The following is a 22,876-nucleotide window of genomic DNA, read 5'->3' on the forward strand; positions in this document are numbered from 1 at the left end:
TTCGGTATTGTACCAGTATCGAAAATTGTAAATTTTTAATACCAGTATTGAAGACAGAATTCATGAAATACCAGAATCGAAAACTTAAAACTTGATATCAATTCGATATATGTATCAAATCGATACCCATACCGAATCTGCTAATCTCTACTAATGATCTAAAAATGAAATAATCCATAATATAAGGTTCTAATTGTTCTTCCAAGTTCCATGTGCAAATCCACTAACTTTTTCTAACTGCCAACGAAAAAAGATTGTGTGGACACAATTGTTAGTTCGTCAAATCACCAAACTCACGTAACAAATCCAATTTCCAGAAACTATGTTATCCAAACCCAAACAGATACGCATCACCCACTTGTACCATACATATTCAAATACGTAACACACCTTTACCTTTAATAAAATCTTTACGTTACTATCGGCTTTATGGTCCAATGGCATCGGGGTAATAGTTAACGTTTTGAATCTTATGATCTTAGATTCGAAACTTGATTCAAAAGGGTTTTTTTTTACCGTAACGAAATTTCTAAGTGAAACAAGGTGGAAGCATAAACAAAGTAGAGGTGCGCAAGCCAAAAAAACTGATCGGAATTGAAAAAACCGAAAAATTCAAAACAAAAACAAAAACCGAATGTTTGGTTTATGTTTTTATAAAACAAACTTATGGTTTTGCATGTAACTAACTTCTAGATTTTTATTTTTTTTAAGTCACTTACAAGAATTTAATACATATGTAACTAAAATATTTTTTACCAAATGTATAATAGTCACTTCGTTAATTGCTTTTTTAACGAAAATTATTTCTATATCTTACATTTATTATATAATAATTCATATATTGAACAAATAAATCCAATTACAATAGATATGTGGGTAAGCGGGTAACAAACTGCGATAAATTTAAAATTTTATTATATCTATATTTATTAATTACTGTCTAACTTTTTTAGCAAAAAATTTCAATCTTAAATGACAACGAAAAAACCAAAACCGAGCCGAAACCGTAATGAAAACCGAAACCGTAAAAGCGTAAACGGAAATAGTTTCAAAAATCCAAAAACCAAAGTTGCAGATTTTGGTTTAATTTTAACTAAAAAACGTACCAATCACACCACGCAAACTTCTTACGTAAAATCAGTATAAACAGTTAACGTACCGTCTTGGAAAGACCCGTAAAATATTCGGAGTATTTCAGACTTTCAATTTCAAACGTTTAAATTATTTCCTTTCAAAGTATTTCCATAAGGGCATTTCCGTAAACAACACACTTAAACCATTTGTCGTTTTATCATTGAAGCCGCGTGCGTTAACAGCTGTAGATCTTGAACAGATTGGATCAAACGAACAAGATTAAACAGATCCAACGGGTGAGAATAAAAGTTTGACTGGTGTAGAAAAAGAGGCAAATAATGAATGATTATGGTTGTTCAGGCTTAGGCTTGACTTTGACCAGAATTCTGTTTTAGAGAGAGAAAGTGTGGGGTTATTAATATTAAGAGAGATAAAGAGAAAGATAATAATAATATTATTATTATTATTAAGAAGAAGAAAAAGGTGGAGGAGGATTGATTGCGTGTAGACTCACTCGCAGTTTTTTCCTCCTCCATTTGTTGACGAGTTTTTAACAAGCATTTGTTTGTTGTGAGATCTGAATAATAATAATAATAATATTATAGGAGGAAGTTAGGGTTAAACACGATGAATGTGATGCGTCGGTTGAAGAGTATTGCATCTGGACGTACATCCGTTTCCGATTCTGTAAGTTATTATTATTATTATTATTATTTGATGTGAATTTTATGTTATCTTCGTGATATTGTGTGTTATGTGTTGATTTTGAATCATTAGAAGCTAGAATTATGTTCGTTTCTGTATTTGATAATTATTTATGTGATTCATGTAATAATATATGCTAATGTGATGCGTATGTTGAAGAGTAATGCCTCTGGTCGTACATTCGTTAAGGATTTTGTAAGTTATTATTATTATTTGATGTGATATTCGTTTTGTATTGTTTAATTGATGAACGCTTGAATATTAATTGTGATGTTATGTGTTATGTGTTGATTTTGAATCGATAGAAGCTAGGATTATTCTTATAATTAATAATATTTGCTAATGTGATGCGTCGGTTGAAGAGTTGTACATCCGTAAGTATTTCATCATTTTATGTGAATTTGATGTGAGTTACATGTTATCTTTGTGATATTGTGTGTTCTGTGCTGATTTTGCGTTTGTTTCTGTATATTTATAATTATTTATGTGATTCATATAATAACATTTGCGCAAACACGATGAATGTGATGCGTCGTGTATCCGTTTCGGATGCGGTAAGTTTTCTCATATTTTGATGTGAATTTGATATGATATTCGTTTTGTATTGTTTAATTGATGAACGCGTGCGTATTGTTCGTTATATTGTGTGTTCTGTGTTGATTATTAATCATTAGTAGCTAGAATTATCTTTGTTTCTGTATTTGTTTATGTGATTCGTATATAATAAGATATTTGATTAAACATGATGAATGTGATGCGTCGGTTGAAGACTTACATTCGTTTTGGTTTCTCTAACTTATAATATTTATTCGGTTAACGAAATGATAAATGTCTGTATTTCTGTGAATATTTTTCGGTTAATCTGATGATTTGATGTTAATTTTATGCTGTGTTCGTTTTTGATTGGTCAATCGATGAAACACTTGTAATTTTGTGTGTTCTGTGTTGTTTTTGATCATTGAAGCTAGAATTAGGTTCGTTTCTGTGCTTTATTAATTCAAATATCTTTATGAAAATGATTTTAAAATCATTTCTGTTTGCTGTGTGTGTATTGTGATCCATGCATTTGGTTATATTTACACAGTTTTCTTGGAAATATTTGACAAGATGATGAATTTGTTGAAAGATATGTTGCGTTTGTGTTTTAAAATTTTTTTGGTTTGTGATGGTTGTTTGTTGATTAGTGGAAGCTATATTTTATGCAGTGCTGGTGTTTTTGATTTATTTATGAATTGGTATAATCATTTTCAAATAATTCTCACGGAATATTTATTGTTTATTGTGTTTTCTTATTCCTTGTTTGAGCTGTTTTTTTGATCTATCTACCTATCAGTGTAACAATCATAGTAAACACTTAATTTAATAAGAATATATTAACATCATAATTATTGGTGTGTGAGCTTGTGAAAATCATTGAAAACATGATTACGTCGATTCCTAATATTCTATGTATGGCATGTAATTAAAATTGTTGGTTTTGTAGGGTGGTGATTTATTTAATAAGAGGGGAAAACACGATTCTGGGAGTCAGCCCGGGAGTGCTAGAGCTCCAAAACTGATTTCAAGCAGATCTAATGCTTCTGCTAAACTTGGAAAATATGACTTTGACAATCTTCCTAAAGAAATTTACGGATTGAAAATTAAAGATGATAGATACGACGACAAGGTAATGTTTATATTTGATATCACGGGATTTTAGTTTATTATACAGACCATGACTGGTTGGATACTTATGTGCGGTTGTTTGTAAGCAGGATATTGAGGCGACTCTTATAAATGGTAGTGGTACTGAAGCAGGTCAAATTATCGTGACTTCAGTCGGTGGTCGAAATGGAAAACCAAAACAGGTAATCGTCATTTTTAATTTGTATTATTTTTGCTAGCTTGCTGATTTGTAAAATACATTGTGTTGTAGACTCTCTCTTACATGGCAGAGCGTGTTGTTGGTACTGGTTCATTTGGTGTCGTCTTTCAGGTAAATGCCAAGTCATTCTTATTGATTTAAATATTGCGGACATACGAGGTTTACGCTTTTGGTTTACCTTTCGCAGGCAAAATGCCTTGAAACCGGTGAAGATGTTGCCATAAAGAAGGTTTTACAAGACAAAAGATACAAAAACAGAGAACTTCAAATTTTGCGTTTATTGGACCATCCCAATGTTGTTCCATTGAAAAACTGTTTCTACTCAACAACTGACCGAAGTGAAGTGTACCTAAATGTTGTCTTGGAGTATGTACCCGAAACTGTCTACAGGATGTCAAGGAACTATGTTAGGGTTAACCAACACATGCCTACCCTTTATGTACAGCTGTACGCGTATCAGGTATATCTCTTACTAATCTTTTTACCTTTTCAGGATTATTATACAATCACACATTAATTTATATTAATTTCATGTTCTTTTTTGTTCAGATATGCCGCGGGCTTAATTACATTCACAACGTCATTGGAGTATGCCATCGTGATATCAAGCCACAGAATCTATTGGTAAGATCTAAATCTCTAATAACATGTGGAAAACTTAATTGCTTTGACATTCAATATATGAATAACTTTGTTGCGTGCAGGTTAATCCACAAACTCATCAGCTAAAACTGTGTGATTTCGGGAGTGCAAAGATGCTGGTAAGTTTATTTTATTTTTCGATTCTCATTACATTTTATGATGAATTGATGAAGTTAGGTATTGAGATGTTATTCTGCAATTGCAGGTACCCGGGGAGCCAAATATTTCATATATTTGTTCTAGATATTATCGGGCTCCTGAATTGATATTTGGAGCAACAGAATACACCAATGCAATTGACATGTGGTCTGCAGGCTGCGTTTTGGCTGAGCTACTTCTTGGACAGGTAAGTTGCTATTTTTTAAGTCGAATTTGATTAAATCAGTCGCATGTTATGTGCTATTATTAATTACAATATTCACAATATGCAGCCTCTTTTCCCTGGTGAAAGTGGTGTAGATCAACTTGTAGAGATAATAAAGGTACATACATACACACGCGGTTATATTCTCGTTTTCACAGAGTTCGTTGTTTGAAATTCATTCTAACAGTCATCTTTTTCTCTTTCAGATTTTGGGAACACCGACACGCGAGGAAATCAAGTGCATGAATCCTCATTACACCGAGTTTAAGTTCCCACAGATCAAGGCTCATCCGTGGCACAAGGTTTGTTTGATTTTAATATTGTTGAAACCTTTTTAAACCGAATCAGTAAATTAACGTTTGAATCGTGTTTACAGATATTTAAAAAGAACATGCCACCTGAAGCAACTGATCTTGTATCGCGCTTGCTACAGTACTCGCCAAAGCTGCGTTGCACCGCTGTAAGTGAATAAAGTAATATTACTTGTGAATTCTATTTTAACAATAAATAAACTAACTTAATATTTGGGGATTTTTATTCAACAGTTGGAAGCATGCACTCACCCATTCTTTGATGACTTAAGGGACCCGACCACAACTCTTCCGGATGGCAAACCGCTCCCACCGCTATTTAACTTCACTCCAGAAGGTACATACAAGTTACAACCGTCTTTTATATGGCGAGTTATTTGGTTTTGGCTTATCAAGTTAATAAAATGAAATTGTATATTTACAGAAATTGCTCACGCGTCTCCTGAACTCCTTCAACGGCTGATACCTGAACACGCCAGGCAGTAAATATACTTCTGTCATCTGGTCAGCCACACTATCTAATGAACTTATCAATCGGGCTGTAGATGGAGATTGGTTTATATCTAACTGTAACGAATCGGGGGAATATTATATGTCTAACGAGCATAGATATGGTGTAACTAAGTTCGATTCGTGATCATCAGATTGCTTACAACATGGAACCTTTTACTTCTATTGAATATGATTTTTTTTGTTTGTTTATTATTTTGTAATTTTTTGCTAGAAAAAGTACTATTAAAAATATAAATAAATTACCAAGGTATTTTTTATCAAGTGTTGAATTTGTTTGTATATTCTAAAAGCATTTCACAACCTAGTCTAGAAACCTGTTCAACCCGAACCGAAACCGATCATAAACCAGTTTGACTTTTGTTGACCAAGCTGAACCGGTTTCATCTCAAACTGGTTTTGAGTTTTAAACTAGTTTGTGCACCTCTAAAATTTACAAACCAAACAATTATTTTGTCAACTGAAGACATTATAAATTATAATTCTATTGACATGAGCAATTAAATAAATTTGTAAATTAAACATGTATTTTGTCAACTTTATAAAATTTATAGTTCTTTTGACAGATACAGTCAAATAAATTTGGGTTACCAGTAATCTCCACAAGAACAAACCCCTTGTTTAAAGTGATGAAACCGATTCGAATCTCTTTAAACTATAACCCGCTCATAAACACTTGAGATAAACTTCATAGCAGTATGACAATCACCACAAACGCGAAGATTTTTATAAATTCTTATCGGCATTCCGCGCGGCAATTCTAACAGCCCAAAAGCCACTGCTAAATTCTCACTATGATAAGCAAGACCAAGCTCTTTACCTTCTTCATCAATATTATGCAATGCAAAATTCATATCCGGTACATAACCCGCTTCTCTAATCAACATCATAACCTCATCGATCTTTAAATAAATCGAATCCGACTTTTCATGGCTTCGATCTTCAGACATAAAAGAGTAAACTTTACTATTAATCTCCATCCAACTGTAACCCGGTTCCTTATTTACACCTCGTGATTTCATCAGCCTTCGAATCCTCGCAGCATCTTCCCATTGACCCGCTGAAGAGTACAAGTTCGACAGCATAATGTACGGGACTGCATCTTGCGGTTCCAGTTCAAAAAGAGCATTTGCAGCCTTCTCTGCAAGTTCGATTTTACCATGAACCCGACAAGCAGAAAGCAATGCTTTCCACACGGTTGCATCGGGTTCAACCACCATGCTGTTTAGAAGCTCGACCGCCTCGTCTATCCTCCCTGACCGCCCTAGAAGGTCAATCATACACGCGTAATGATCTTGACCGGGCTTAATATGGTAAAAGTTGACCATTGAGTCAAAGTATTGGCGGGCTTGGGCAACAAGTCCCGCATGGCTGCAAGCAAATAGTAACCCGATGAATGTTATAAAGTCGGGTTTTATTCCGCTTTTAATCATTTCGCCGTAGAACACTAACGATTCTTTAGATTTACCGTTTTTAGCGTAACCCATGATTAACGCGGTCCATGTTATTACATTCTTGACACCCATCGATGCAAAAACCTTGTTCGCGTCGTCTATACAACCACAGTTTGTATACATTGTAACCAACGAGTTATCAACTGATAGAGACGAAACTAACCCCGATTTAATAAAATCAGCATGCACTTGCTGTCCAAAGTCAAGAACCGTGAGCTCCGCACACGAGCTTAAAACACTAGCCGTCACAATCTGGTCTGGTTTGATACCCGAAACTCTCATTTCACAGAATAACTTAAGAGCTTGTTCGTGGGCCCTGTTGTGGGTATACCCCGTGATTAACGAAGTCCACGAAACCACGTCTTTGTCTTTCGTGTTACTGAAAACCACAAAAGCGCATAACAAGTCGCCTCGTTTGGCATACAAGTCCACAAGAGCATTACTTACTAAAACTCGTTTTTCAAAACCGGTTTTCACAGCCATACAATGAACAGATTTTGAAGATTTTAAGGATTCGGCGTCGGTTAATGTAGCAAAACAGTTTAACACAGACGGGTATGTGAAATCATCGATTTTCATATTCTTGGTATGCATTTTCTTGAATAAACGAAGCGCGTTGGATGTAAAACCGCGCCTCACACACCCGACAATCATAGTGTTCCACGAAACAACGTCATCAACCGTCATCGACTCCAATACACTTCCAGCATCATTCAAACTCCCACATTTCGCATACATATCAACCAAAGCACTTTCCACAAACACATTACCACCAAACCCGCCCTTCACTATGCACCCGTGCACTTGCACACCGATCCTAAAAGCCATGATCTCCCCACACGCAGCCAAAACGCCATGAAACGTATACTGGTTCGCCACGATTCCTTCAGCCCGCATATCACGAAAACACTCAATAGCTCCAACTTGATCTTGATTCCTCGAGTACCCGGTAATCATCGCGGTCCACGTAACATGATTCTTCCCATGTGACATCATCTTAAACAAATACTCAGCTTCCGAAACTCGTCTACACTGCGCATACATATCCACAAGACCAGTCATCACAAACACATTTACATCAAACCGCGTCTTAATCACGTACGCGTGAACTTGCTCCCCTCGTGACAACAACCCGTTCGTCGAACACATTCTAAGAACACTACCTAACGTAAACTGGCTCGGGGCGTACCCGTCCCACCGCATTTGGTAAAACAACCTCATTGATTCATTTTCGAACCCGAGTTTGCAGTATCCGGATATTAACGAAGACCATGTAATGGAACTCTTGTTAGGTGTTTCATCAAATAACTTGTGTGCATTAGTTAAGTTTCCTGAGTTAGCATAGCCTGCAATCATGGTGTTCCAGGTGAAGTCATCTTTCTCAGGCATTTCGTCGAACAGGTTGTGTGCATCATTGATTCTGCCTGATTTAAATAGATTGTCTAGTTTCTGGTTTGAGTAGTGAACTGGGGTTGTTAAGGGTGTTAGTGAGTATGCAGTTTTGTGAAAATTGTGGGCAAATGTTGCCCATTTGTGTGGCTGATTGTGGGAAATGAACATTTAAATTAGTTTGTATTTGAACATAAAACAAGGCAAAGTTTGAATGTATTGGTTTAAATCTTGATAAAAAAAAAGAACTTGATTCGTGAATTGATGATACTACTCGTTTACTCTGCTGAATCTATTTGGTTAAAACACTTTCTATTTTTTGATACAGGTAAAAAAATAAAAGTGATAAAAATAAGGAGTGTGGGAAGACTTTGTCGCAAAAAAAAAAAATAACAACAAAAAAAAACAATAAAAACTCATAACTTAAAATTTAAATAGAAAACAAAAAGGCTAAAAAAAACTAAAGCGTTCCCGTCTTTTTCGTTAAAATGATAAAAGAAATATAATGTCGAGGAAAAAAAAGCACAATGACAGAAATGAACAAAAAACACAATGATAAATAATACTCCGTATTAACACATGTTGAGTAATATAACATAATATCAAGAAAAAAAACGCATAATGTCAAGAAAAAAATACACAACGAAAATAAACATAAAACACGATAATAAATAAAAAGACACAATGATATTTATTTCTCAATATTGTGCCTTTTTTAATCTTTTCTTAAAAACTTATATTTATTATATAACAACATACATAACCACTTGAGCTAGCTCGAGTGGCCAGCCAAATGATGGGTAAAAGCTTAATGTCAGTTGGCCTCACAAGTTCGAATCTTGTTGGCGACACGAGTTTTCTATTAGAGTGTCATTTCCCAGATAGTCTGCTCTTGTGGGCGGACAACTCCTGTCAAGTGGCAGGGGGCTCGAAAATTTCTCGTGGAACGCCTAGCCGAACTCGGATGCCAAGCGTGGGCCCGGTTAAGACAACATAGTCTTGACCCGAGTAGGGCGGTTGGGCTCTCTCCAAAAACTGTGGCTGATTATTCAATCACTATGAAAGTCACCGTTCAAAAAAATATATAACAACATACATGCATAAAGTCAAAAACCTCATTACAAAAGTTCCTAGATTTGTATATATAATGTGTATACATCATGTATACACATGTGTATATGAGAGTGATAAGAGCTAAGCACCTAATGCAAAAAAATATCATATATCGATAATTTTAATATCATGTAAAATTCATATATATGGCAATTTAACATTAATAATTCAGTATACTCTTCTACCATTAATAACTTAACATTTGGGTCGGTATTTGGGTTGAAATACCCAAATTCGTGTTGACCCGAATAACCCGAAGATAATACATCGATGCATGTATCCCTAATTTTTATAGGGTAGTTTAGCGATGAAGTAACATAGTGACCTTATGTATTTCTTGTTCGGTTGTTCTCTATTAATTACCATAAAGCATGTTGAGAATGTATCTTCAATTCAAAAACTTAAATAGTATAGTATTTAAACCAATATGTATTGAGTATGTTTCTTCAGTCTACACAAGTATTGATCCACATGCTACAACACTCTATCTCGTCTAATTCATGCTTATATGATAAATTTCATGTTTTGCTAAATAATATATGTTATTGTTGAATATGTCTGTAAATTATGGTTTTATAACGACTTGGAATACATTTTTTTTACTGTAATGATATTGTTAGAGGTGGATATATTTTTTTTAATTTGTTAAGCCCGAAACCCAACCCAATTTACCGGACACATTTAACCCGTAACTCGAACAAACCGAACTTGTTTGTTTCAGTTATTGGGTCAACTTGTTTTGAGCCCGACCCAAACAACCTGAAACCAAAATAAATAACCCAAAAAACACCCACTACCTCCATCTAGTTCCAAATTTGCTGCCATGGACTTCACCTTCAAGTACTTCTTGGCTGCCTTATCCAAAAACATACATAAAGTAGTAAGTCAATGTTCAACAACTTAATAATATTAATCATTTAACACTTGTAAACATTACAAAATATCACATTTTATCCATCCATTCTACCCACCCACTCTCAAAAAAACAATCAATCTCCATCTCACCAACACATCACCACTCATCACCAATCCAATCCAATCCAATCCAATCCAAAATTAGGGTTTACATTTCCCCCAAATTCAATTCAATCCAATCAATAACCAAACCAAACCCTAACCCTAACCACCACCATGTCAACCCAATCACCATCATCTTCCTCCGACGAATCAACCCCCTTACTCACCACCACCACATCCCGTGCCCGCCAACTCCGCGGCGCGCCGTCTCTCCGCGGCGCGGCTCGGTTTCTCCGGCGCGCGAGCAGCCGGCGAATGCTCCGGGAACCATCGATGCGTGTACGGGAATCAGCCACGGAGCAAATCGAAGAGCGGCAGAGTGACTGGGCCTACTCACGGCCCATTGTGATCCTAGACATCATTTGGAACCTGGCGTTTATTATTATATCGGTTTCGGTACTCGTTATGAGCCGGAACGAGGACCCGAACACGCCGTTGAGGTTGTGGATTGTGGGGTATGCGTGTCAGTGTTTGTTGCATATGGTTTGTGTTAGGATGGAGTATAAACAGAGGTATAGGTATCAGCAGCAGCAACAGGAGGTGGAGGGGAGTGATGGGAGTGGAAGGGAGTATGCGGAGGCGGCGACGGATAGGGATCGGAATAATAATAATAATAATAATAATAATAATAATAATAATGATGATGATACTAGGTATAACTATAAGATAATTTAATAAGAAATGTGTAAATGAGCTGAGACCGAGCTTGATTAGGGTCGAGTTTGGATCGTTTTGAGTTATGAGAGCTCGAGCTCGGCCCTTTGAGTACTTTTTTTTTAGCTCAGGCTCGGCTCGTTAAGGGGGTGTTTGGCCTAGCTTTTTATTTTTTGGCTTATGCTTATATCTTTACTCAAATAAGCTTCTTCAAATAAGCTAAAAAACCATCTTCAAACATGCTTCTTCAAATTAGCCTATATAAGCTAATAAGCTTAAGTTTAAAAAGCTAAACCAAACACCAAATTAAGCTTATTTTATAGAAAAAAGCTAAAAAAGCTATAAGCTTTGTTTAAAAAGATAGGCCAAACACCCCCTTAAAAATTTATTAATTAGTTTATATGTTAGTCGTTTTTTTAGTTCGGGCTCTGTTTGTTTGTTTATTTATTTATTAATTAGTTTATACCTTAGTTGTTTGTTAGTTCGGGCTCGGCTTGATTATTTATTAACTAGTTTATAGAGCTTGAGCACGGTTCTTTAGTCCTTTTATTAGCCCGGGCTTGGCTCGTTTATTTATGAACTAGTTTAGATATGTTTTTTAATTATTTGCATAGTTTTTTAGAAAAACTCTAAAGCGAGCATAAGTTCGGTTGTGCAGTGTGAAATTAATACATATAAGTCGAAAAGAGGTAAAATCTAAAATATACACAAGGCTCAACCGAAGGCTCGAACCTTCTGAAATTGATTAGGGTAAATGAGCTGAGCCCGAGCTTGATTAGGGTCGAGCTTGGCGAGTTTTGTGTTATGAGAGCTCTAGCACGGTTTTTTGCTCATTTATTTATTAATTAATTAGTTTATAGAGCTCTAACACTGCTCTTGAGTCGTTCTTTTAGTTCAGGCTTGAGTAGTTTATTTATTAATTAGCTTATATATGTTCTTTTAATTATTTGTACGCATTTTGAGAAAAATATTTAAGCAACTCTAATGTCTGCTTGAGCTTCCATAGTACCTTAAAGGCTTAAACGTGTCAAAGCTCGACTCTTTTTGACGTATGAGAGCTCGGGCTTGGCTCTTGAGTTCTTTTTTTCAGCTCTGGCTCGGATTGTTTATTTATTAATTAGCTTATATATGTTTTTAATTTATAACTATTATGAGAAAAACCTTAAACAAGTCTAAGCTCGGCTTGAGCTCACGCAGTATCTTAAACAAGTTAAAGCTCAGCTCGAGCTCAGCTGTGCAGTGTGGACCCAATACATTAGGATCTGAAAGAGGTAAAACTAAAAAATACACAAGGCTTGTTAAGGCTTGACAAGCCTATAAGTTTCCCAGACAAGGCTCGAGCTAGGGCTCGATACATAAACAAACTTTTTTTAAGGTTTGGTTAGGCTTGAGCTTGAAAAGGCTCGTCTGTTTTGATTGAAGGGATTATGCAGATTTAGCACCAGATAGGTCTCAGAATGATGATGATACTATGTATAAGATCTTTAACCAAATTGGTATCATTATGACTTATGAGTGTTGGCTGTGTTTTATGAATCTGATTGCTTGAATATGCTTCTGATGATTAAAAGTTTTAATTTAGTGTTTGTGATTTGTGCCACGAGTCTCCTATTGCTGTTTGAATAGTTGAAATCAGATTATTGCATCTGCGAAATGGCGTCTGACATTTATCTGTTGCAGTGTTGCTAAGCATTTGGAGTCTGCTAATACAATGTTTTCATTTATTTGGTGGATTGTTGGATTCTATTGGGTATCTTCTGGTGGTCAATATCTTATTCAGCGTGCACCTCAGTTATACTGGTTTGTTTTTTTCTTCTTTAGTTCTTTCTAGATGTGATTTATTGTCGTGTAAACAAGCCGATCCCGAGCTTGACTAGGCTCCAGTTTGGCATGAATTGACTTATGAGAGCTTGAGCTCATTTTGAGCGCATTTTCTAAAGCTCGACTCAGGACAGGCTCATTTGTATATATTCTGAGAAAACCTTAAACGAGGTGTGCAGTACTCTGAACGAGTCAAAGTCCGGCTTTGCAGTGTGAAATTATACGTAGATGTTCAAAAGAATTAAAATTTTAAAATACATAAAGCTAGTTAAGGCTTGATGATCCTAAACAATCTTCTCATACAAGGCTTGAGCTCGAGCTCAATAACCAAATGAGCTTTGTTTGAGGCTCGGGCTCGAGCTTGTTAAAGCTTGCTTCGTTTTGATCTTTTTATCGATCCGATCTCGAGTAGCTCGTGTCTCATGCGTAGCTCGACTCATTTGCATCCGTATTTCTATATAACCTTTAACATTAATATAGCATATACTTTCTTCATATAATCTATGTACGTGGGTTTTTTCCAGGCTTTGTATTACATTCTTAGCGTTTGATGTGTTTTTTGTCGTCATCTGCGTAGCTGTTGCATGTGTCGTTGGTATTGCTGTTTGCTGCTGTTTACCCTGTATTATTGCAATTTTGTACGCCGTAGCTGATCAGGTAAACTCTTCTCGAAGTTTGATTTTAACATTTTTAAAACAGTGATAATATTATATTTATAAAACATCTATATTTGTTTTTAAAATAGGAGGGTGCCACCAAGGATGACATTGATAGACTGACTAAATACAAATACAAGAGAATAGACGATTTCGAGAAACAAAATGGTGAGATCCAAAAAGGTTATGGTGGAATAATGGTAGAATGTGACACTGATGCGCCCGTTGAACGTGCTTTATCCGAAGAAGATTCTGTAAGTTTTTTATTTTAAACATCTCATGTGACCTATGTGTTTTCGCTATTAAAAATTACCGTCTTGTCGGCTTTTCTTAACAGGAATGTTGCATTTGCCTTTGCATGTACGATGATGGAGCCGAGCTTCGTGAGCTTCCATGCTGCCACCATTTTCACACCGCCTGCATTGACAAATGGCTGTACATAAACGCCACTTGCCCTCTTTGCAAGTTTAACATATTAAAGAACGGGATCCAAAGTGGCAGTGATGAAGTATAGCTGTAATCTTTGTTGTGTGATTATAATGTAAAGTTATACCAAGTTTCTCCACTTTTGGGATGGAGGAGTGAAAGAGGGACAGATTAACCTCTCGTTTTCGGCGTATTATTTGGTGTGAAGTTGCATAATCTGCATGTTGTAATGTAGGTTGTTAAGAGTTAAGACAATCTGACTATATGGGTTGCAGCATGCATTATCAGTTGTATTTTAATGCATTGTAAGTTGTAGACTTCTGTGGTATTTTGTATTATTGGTTTGTGTTTAATGCACTGTAACCTGTGTATATTCACAGTGACATTGTTTGGAGACTGAGGATTTTAAAGAATGAAGGTACTGGTACCATTACATTGCAATTTAGAGGCCTTGCTATTTATCTACTTTCTCCTTTTTACTTGAGGCCTAAGGCCTTACTATATATATATGTAATGTATAACTTATATATATATGTATGTGAGAGTGGTGGCCCACCTCTTCGTCTGGTCTGCAGCCACAAACCAAGCTCGAGCACTTGAGCTCCACAATGCAATCAAGTCCATCTCTTGTTTGGCCGTCAGTGTCTACCAGACCTGGGTTTTAGGTGCACGTTGAAGATGCTCTAACATTAATTATTGTGGTTCTCACTTTAATCATTGCTCATCAGCGATGTTTAGTGAGGGCCAAGGGTGGCCCCGGCCTCCCGTATTCTTTTACGCAGTGGTGTAAATTTACCTGTTTATCGTCTGAAAAATTTTTTACGTAGTGTAAATTTACCCGTTTCCGACAGAAAGTTTGAGCCGGGCCCTCCTCGTTTATGAAATTTTGCATTATACATTTTGAGTCCCCCCCCCTCTCTCTTTTTCCTGACATTCTAGTCCAAGCTTCGTCACTGACTTTAATATTGATATGACCTCAGTAAAAACTAGTTTTCACTATACGTAACAAGACATAAGGAGTACGGTAGATAAACGACTATCTATAAATTATGTAGTTTATAAATTATTCGTTATGTGTATGCTACAAATGCTATTTTTCTCTTTGTCAATATGTGTGAAAAATATAACATTTCAAAAATAAAAGAGTGGACTCAAGCTCAACATTTCATCTCATGAAGATAAACGAGCTAAGCTGAGCTGACTCATTTAACTTCGAGCCCGTGCCCCAGGCACAACCTGACTTGTCTCGGTTCATATATAGTCACTAAAGCACCTACATATCGACAACTAGACTTTTTATGAAGTTTTCCCTATAAAACAGTAACTAAATTGAAACAAATTTATAGTCTCTCATTCTATGAACTCCAAGAAACTAGCGAATACTTCTCACAGCCTTTGAAATTAATCCCATGTAAATATATATTCCAACTCTAAAGGAAAACCAAAATTTTTATATCTTGTTTCTTAAATTTGATCCTTTTGTGGCGAAGAATGCCGGAAGGAACGCTTGAAGTTAATCTTGTGAGCGCCAAAGGCCTCGAAAATACTGACGTCCTTTGTAAGTCTTTGCTCCATCTCGTTCAGTCATTCTTATGGGAATTGTATTTGTGACGGGGCAGAGCCGTCCCTGAAAATCCAAAATTTCCGGGGGCCTGAACGAGGATTCTCTTTGTTGGTTATTTACAAGTGAAATGCCTTAAATGGGCTGAAAAATAAACTATTACATTGTTTCAATGTACTATTAAACAAGACGAAAAAGTTAGAAAATATAAAAGCAAAACGGTTCTAAATTAAAGTTACAAATATAATGCAAAAAAGATGTCTGTCATCTGCAATCATGCAGAGAAAGATGCATGTCATAACCCAGAATTATTGATGTGTAATGTGTTTTGTCTTCTCTTAAAAGCTTGAATTATTGTTGTTATATTATATGTCATGTCTTTCATAATCTTTTACAGATCTTGGCGTGTGCCGTCTATTGACTTTGGTTATCTAGGTTCTGTATTAGTGCATCTGGGTCTCCTTGGTTGATAATGTGTTTTTATATGATATATATGAAACAAAAAATGAAAATTTTGGGCCCCGGGTAGTTACCCACTTTACCCTTATCTAGGGTCGGCCATGATATGACGGGTAAACGGTCGCAAAATGGTATAAAACGAGCTTATAAAATGGTGTGTTTTTGCAGTTAACATGGACCCGTATGTTATTCTATCGTACAAGACTCAAGAAAAGAAAAGCAATGTTGCATCAGGCACGCATTCATCAATGTTTATTCTATGTGTTTTTTTTATTATAATTATAATTTCACACAAATGTTGTTTTATATGTAACATTATATGTAACATGTTTGTGTAGGTAAAGGGTCGAACCCAGAATGGAACGAGACGTTCTTATTCAATATTTCGAGTAGTGATTCTACGGATTTAAAGATTAAAATAATGGACAGCGATACCGGTAGTGCCGATGACTTGGTGGGCCATGCGAGGCAAGTCGGTTTAATTTGTTAACCTTAAAAGCTAGTTATACGGTTTAAAACCGAATTAAATGTTTTATGACATGATGAACTTGTTCAGTGTCCCATTGGATGCATTGTTTCATGATGGAGATATTCCTGCAAAATCATACAATGTTATGAAGGATGACGCATATTGTGGCGAGATCAGAATCGGCCTCAATTTTACTGCCCAGGTTCGTGTTCAAACCACGAATCTAGACCGAAACTTTTGAGTTATTTGAGTTGAACAGTATAAAACTATCGTTTGAAAATCTTTGTTCGGTCCAGGTTGTGGCCTAACCGTGACAAATGTGAGAAGAATTTGTAACAACACAAAAAACCCGTTAAAAATAAATTCAAAAAGTACTATAAAAAACACTCAAAATATAATTAAAAAACGAAAAAAAAATTAAAAACTATCCCGTTAAAAAAAATGACGAAAACACACAATGCCGAGATAAAAAAAAACAATGACGAAAATGAACAAAAGACATAATTATAACTAAAAAAGACACAATAGATCGCAAAATATAACACAATGCCGAACCAAATACAGGTTGTTTTGGTTCAAATGTTTAAGAAATAAACGTATGTGTTTTTGGGTGTTTGTTGATTCAGAGAAGTCGAGATTTTGATCCAGCGGATGGGAACATGGGCGGATGGAAACAATCGGGCGATTAGTTATCAAGTAATTCGTGACTGCATTTATGATCTTCGATTATCAAAAACATAATTTTAAATATTACTCAATGTTAAAAGAGTATGCATGTGATCATGTATTCGTGTTGTAACATGTACCAGTTATCTAGGTTCAACTGTAAGTTAAAACTTGCTGCATATGTAAGGCATTATAAATTGTATTTATGTTTTACCTTTGATCAACTATTTGCATAATTAACACACCAACAAATTATAGGAGTAACTTTTAATATGCTTCGAAGTTCAACCCGAACCGATAATGACGTGCTATCCAACCCGTCCAACCGACAAATTTGCCTCACACAAAGCGGCAAGTAAGTTAACAAGTACAAGTTAACATCATCACAAAGAACTATTAACTTACAATAATATCACAACAATTAAACAATACTATCCCAAACCAAAAGACTAAAAAACAAACCAGTTCAAACCAAACAACTTCAAGATGTACCTTTTAGAGAGAAAAATCCATGTTTTTTACTCGTGTTCTTCAACCCGAGTTCTTTAACTTGTTGTTCATTTGGCACCGGGCTCACAAGCGCAGTTCCAACAAAGTGCATAAACGCAGATGCATCCTCGAGTTTATTGTGAATACTCAATGACGAGCCAAGCCTGAGCTTGTAAAAAAGACTCATGAGCCGAACTCGAGTTCTCGTAAGTGAAAACGAGCGGAGCTTGAATTCGGCTCTGCTCGTCTCGTCTCGTTTTCACGTTTTGTTTGCACCTCTAGATCAAACACAAAGCACAATCTTATAAAACTTACTAACTAGCAATTAAGCAAGAATCATGAACGCTAGTCTCCTATTTACAACATTAAAAACCCTAAAATAAGTCAAACAAAAATCAAAAAGATAGAAATTACTTGCAAATTAGCTGGAAATCATGAGCACACATAATAATAATAATAATAATAATAATAATAATAATAATAATAATAATAATAATAATAAAAATAATCCAACTAACAAAATAATAATAATAATAATAATAATAATAATACTTTTGTATCATTGCTGTAACAAATGCTGATCGAATATTCCCCAATTAATTATTAATCCACAACAAGAGCCTATTGAAAGCTGAAACAGATTAATAACAGCAGCGTGAACGAGATCAAATGGAAAGCAAAGATAACTTAGAGATCAAGTTATTGTTTCGATTATAAGAAAAACGTACCTTCGAGAGGATACGAAACAAGCAAATAGTTGATTAGTTGTTGGTGAGAAGAAAGATGAAATAATAATATAAAGTGTACGCACACAATGACTTAGATTTGAAAGCAAAGGATGCGTAAGAATATTCTCCTCCTAATTATTCCTCTTTTTTAAAAATTATTTTTGTTTGAATGGTACGTTTCTTATAATCGAAAAGCTTCACCTAAAGTTGACGCTCGTGAACACTCGTTTAAAGACATTTATTCGATGGTGCGGACGAGATAAAATTCGTTAAATTCAAGGATCCATATAAATCTCCTTTGTGGCATTATGCTTAGTCCAATTCATCATGGTGTTCGAATAGAGTCTCCTTTGTGTCATTTTTGTGAATGTGAGGCCGAATCCATGGGTCATGTATTTATGGAAGAGGAGGATATCATGGTGAAGTGGCAAATAATTTTCTAATGACTAGCTCTAAACATCAATTGTCTTGTTTGAACAGTGTTTCCTCACGGACAAATGGAATTTTAGGTTTTTTATATCATTGCCACTTTAGTTTGCGATTTTAATGGCATTTTAGGTAATCGTTTGATCATCTAAATTCCGGTGGGGTCACTTGCACATAGGAATGGTACATGAACTCTCTCTCTCTCTCAAACAAGTTTGTCTTCTCCAACACATTTCATCTCTCTCCAACTAAGAGTCTATCGTCGGAAAAGTCCCATCGAAACTCAGAAACTGCCGCAACGTAACAAATCATTGACGTCAAACGCGTCGGCGACAACAAAGACCTCACCTGAAAAATCCCATATGAGATTGAAAACTGTAGTAATCTCACCGTTTTTTACCTTGCTAACCCACAAAATAGCAGCACGGTTCGGCTCGTTTATTAGGCGAAACTGAAACTGAACAAATCAGTTTCTTAAATATACAGCTGTTCAATTTTTCAGTTTTTTCGGTTTTGGTTCGGTTATAGCAGGGTTTTTTTTCCCAATTACGTGTAGATATTGTAAAACAAGAAAAATGAAGATGATGATTTTAAGCTTGTAAATGCGTATTAAAGTACCACAAAAATATTGAAATATAAATATAAAAATTATTATTAGACTAACACGTGGAATCATAAAAATACAAAGATTAAAATTTAACAAAGTTCTTAATCTAGAAAACACTAAAAGCTAAGTCCCAATCTTTATTCATCATATTGTTCATCTTCAAAGTTTGATCACAGTCTTCATCATATTCATAATCATCTCTCACCATCAATCAGTAAGTATCGACGTTTTTAAAACCGAACAGAAGATGAAAAGTCAATTTTTAATCAATCAATCATACCCAGTAAAGTCCCACCAACAGCAAAGCTATAAGTAGGGTCTGGGAGGGTGGGATGTAGGCGCACCGTACCTCTATTCAAAGAGATAAAGATGTGACTTCCAGAGAGACCCTCAGCTCTAATATGTATGGGGTAATATAAGAAAATCAAAAATTCAACAGTAAATAATAATAATAATAATAATATAAGGGAACAAATGAAATTATTGTGCTAAACATGAGAATCAAGTAGAGTAATTATGTAATCTATACATACTATTAAAGCAATGGGCAATTTCCACATGTCGTGTACACATAGGATGCCACATCATTACCATGTCACCCATTAGCATTCCAACTCAGCAAGTAACCTGTATCTAACCCATTAACCCATTTAAGCTTATTTTCTCGCGGGTGTTGGATATCCATTTAACCCATTAACTTCAATTACTCTATTTTAGTTTAATTTTGTTCGTTGCCACTATTCAACCCTAATCGCCGCTCTTAGACTATTATTTGAAAATCCATCGCCTTATGTCTGCATATCTTTCGATTCAAATATCATCGATCAACTTTTCAATCAATTAGGTATGTATATGATTATGTGGTGTAACGATTTCCGTCGTTTCCGCTTCCATTATGAAACCGTACGCGGCGGCTACGGCTGATTGGTGTTGTTTCCCGCATTTGCTTTGTTCCGACGATGCAAGGTAACAAGTTATTTATGTGATGTTATGTTATTTATAGGATTTGGGTTGCGATTGTGCTATTTGTGTGGCTACAGTTGAGACAAGCATGTTATGTCTCTATTTTGATGACGATTATGGCCTCCGCTTTTTCGTTGTTGAAGCAATGATGGTCTCCTGAGCTTTGACCGACATATATTGCTGTTATTGACTTAATACTTGCGTTCACCGGAACTGTGATAAGATGCTAATGTGTGAAAACCCTAATTTTGTTATTTAACCTGTGTGTTATATAAAATTATGATTTTTGTTCCTAATATGCCTAATTTGACCATAACAGTATTTGACATTTGAATTAGCTTATGTTACTCTCATTTTATTTAAATGTGATCAACTTTATATGAATTATGTCTTTGTTCCTATTCTGATTTACGCATTAATTTGTTTTTACTTTGCATATTGCTTATTTTTATAATGTGTTTTAGCCTTTTAGGTGTTTGTATTTGTTTGGTGTTATTTCAAATTTAGTGAACAAAAGCGAGCTTGAGTGTTATTGTTTGACTTGACTATATGCAGTGTTTTATCATCTATTATGATATGTGTTTGGGTCACATTTAGTTGACTTATGTTTTGGTAGTTGATTGCAGCTTAGATTCATGTTAGTTTTATACAGGATCTGTTGTCGGTAGGTATTATTTTTTACTTCATTTATTCTTGCATACGGAGTATTTTATAACATTTAGTTTAACTTACATGTCTGGTTCAACGCATCAAGAATTGGTATATCATTACTAAATAATCGTTATTAGTTATAGAGTTCGATATTTATATAGTTTTGCATAATGTAGTTGTCTTGTCACTTATGTTGCGATTATGATTTATGTGTAACATGATAGTGAATCATCAGTTACTGAAAAAACAGACAACAAAAATTGATATTATTTATCTTATATTAATGAAAAAGCTTATTATTGTAGGAGCAGCTGGACTCAATTACACTCCGCATATCATTATGGTGCAGCCTGGAGAGGTTAGATTGTATTCAAAGTTTACACTAATTAATTATCTGCAGTTTAAAGTTTCATAAATAACCATGTTTCAAATTCTATGTTTTTTTCATGATGTTTTTAACAAGATCATGTCATTTTCTCATACTGAACAGGGCAGTATGCGTCATGTCTGGGACAGGCGTTGTTAATAATGTAACACTTCGCCAGGCTGCATTTTATGGTGGAACCGCAACATATGAGGTTTGTCTTTTTTTCATTTCTGATTTCTGTTCGGTGAAATTATAAAATTTTAGACCAAGTAACATATTGTTTAAATCTGATAATATCTTTTTATATTATCCAGGGGAGATTTGACATATTTTCACTTTCGGGTTCGTTTGTGCCAACAGAGGTGCACGGTCAGCGCACCCAGACGGGTGGATTAAGCATCACGTTGTCGGGATCAGGTGATCAGGTTTTTGGTGGTGTTGTAGCTGGACTCTTGACTGCTGCAAGTCCTGTTCAGGTATTCCCTTATTTCTTAATTGTTTTTATGTGTTGACAAAGTCAACATGGTCAAAGTGTTGGAAGTGTTGGCTGCCAATGTAGAGGTGTAAACAAGCCAATCCACTCGTGAGCTGCTTGATATCACCTCGCTAAAAGCTCGAATCGAGCCGAACTTAATAGAGCACGGGCCTGAAATAAGTTTGGTTGATAAAAAAGCGCAAGTTCGAGCCTATAAATAAGTTTATTAGATATTTAGTATATGCTTTTATGAAATTCGATGATCTTTTTATAATCATATAATTTGAAGAACCTGGTTATGAAATCATTGCATTCTTTGAAGTTCATAACAAAGCAGTTAAACAAGTGTTGATTTGTATTGAAGCACTAAGATACCAATCATTTTTATTTATTTGAAATTGATTTTTCATCTATAATGTATTTTTTTTATAATAGTTGTTGTCCACGAGTTCGGTTTTCGCATTACAAATTGAAAGATTTTGATAATGTCTGAAAGATATTATGGGTTTAATATGGTTAAGTGTTAGATTATATATTAAGATGGATAATCTTAAATAGTCAAAAGTAGGTTTAGAAGTGTTAGAAAATTTCAAATTCATTTAAAAGTCATAGTGGGCGTTGTGGATTTTTAATTTCATCATTTTGATAATAAAAGTAGTTTTGTGTTAGTTTACTTGCCATGTCAGTTGCATTTTGAAACTTTTATGTTAATTTTTGTTAGATTCATGTTAATTCGATGATTATTGTGATCACTTGGTTTTAGCATTCCTGTTTTTTTTTTAACACATTTGAGGTCAGACCATTTGAAACTGTTGTTGTTAGTTCAAGGCTGGATTTTTTTCTGGTTCAGTGATCCTCTATGCCTTGCTGCCCGAAGGAGGTTTTTTCTCGCCTGGGTATATACATTGCTAGAGAGAGCATACTCACTCAAATTATGTACCATGGATTGTTAATACAATTTTCCATAAACTATATGTCACACTTTTGTAAGTTAACTTTTTGAAGGATCATAATT

At 35.2% G+C, this 22,876-nt stretch overlaps 4 protein-coding genes and 1 pseudogene across 4 annotated transcripts; 4 read left to right on the top strand and 1 right to left on the bottom strand.

Moving 5' to 3' along the window:
• The first annotated feature begins 1,637 nt into the window (after window positions 1-1,637).
• On the top strand, window positions 1,638-5,646 carry LOC143542899 (shaggy-related protein kinase theta-like). Its single transcript, XM_077035371.1, has 13 exons — window positions 1,638-1,761; window positions 3,263-3,445; window positions 3,534-3,626; window positions 3,695-3,754; window positions 3,831-4,103; window positions 4,193-4,267; window positions 4,348-4,404; window positions 4,491-4,631; window positions 4,717-4,767; window positions 4,856-4,951; window positions 5,026-5,109; window positions 5,195-5,297; window positions 5,385-5,646. The coding sequence occupies exons 1-13, from the start codon at window positions 1,702-1,704 to the stop codon at window positions 5,444-5,446; spliced, it is 1,338 nt and encodes a 445-aa protein (XP_076891486.1). The 5' UTR covers window positions 1,638-1,701; the 3' UTR covers window positions 5,447-5,646.
• A 219-nt stretch (window positions 5,647-5,865) lies between these two features.
• LOC143542901 (pentatricopeptide repeat-containing protein At2g27610 pseudogene) lies at window positions 5,866-8,555 on the bottom strand (annotated as a pseudogene).
• A 1,920-nt stretch (window positions 8,556-10,475) lies between these two features.
• LOC143542902 (E3 ubiquitin-protein ligase At1g63170-like) lies at window positions 10,476-14,353 on the top strand. The gene is made up of 5 exons (XM_077035373.1): window positions 10,476-11,096; window positions 12,778-12,897; window positions 13,443-13,575; window positions 13,664-13,828; window positions 13,912-14,353. Exons 1-5 carry the CDS (start codon window positions 10,558-10,560, stop codon window positions 14,086-14,088), a joined length of 1,134 nt encoding a protein of 377 aa, XP_076891488.1. The 5' UTR covers window positions 10,476-10,557; the 3' UTR covers window positions 14,089-14,353.
• Window positions 14,354-15,319: 966 nt separating this feature from the next.
• Window positions 15,320-17,271, top strand: LOC143542907 (elicitor-responsive protein 3-like). The gene is made up of 5 exons (XM_077035378.1): window positions 15,320-15,558; window positions 16,189-16,254; window positions 16,359-16,488; window positions 16,577-16,691; window positions 17,116-17,271. The coding sequence occupies exons 1-5, from the start codon at window positions 15,492-15,494 to the stop codon at window positions 17,176-17,178; spliced, it is 441 nt and encodes a 146-aa protein (XP_076891493.1). The 5' UTR covers window positions 15,320-15,491; the 3' UTR covers window positions 17,179-17,271.
• A 3,829-nt stretch (window positions 17,272-21,100) lies between these two features.
• LOC143542858 (AT-hook motif nuclear-localized protein 10-like) lies at window positions 21,101-21,945 on the top strand. The gene is made up of 5 exons (XM_077035334.1): window positions 21,101-21,127; window positions 21,325-21,377; window positions 21,510-21,597; window positions 21,701-21,862; window positions 21,904-21,945. Exons 1-5 carry the CDS (start codon window positions 21,101-21,103, stop codon window positions 21,943-21,945), a joined length of 372 nt encoding a protein of 123 aa, XP_076891449.1.
• The last annotated feature ends 931 nt before the right edge of the window (window positions 21,946-22,876 follow it).

Source organism: Bidens hawaiensis, unplaced genomic scaffold (assembly GCF_021521415.1).
Source record: "Bidens hawaiensis isolate Kalapana, Puna unplaced genomic scaffold, B.hawaiensis_p1.1 tig00012999_1, whole genome shotgun sequence".
Lineage (NCBI taxonomy): Eukaryota > Viridiplantae > Streptophyta > Magnoliopsida > Asterales > Asteraceae > Bidens > Bidens hawaiensis.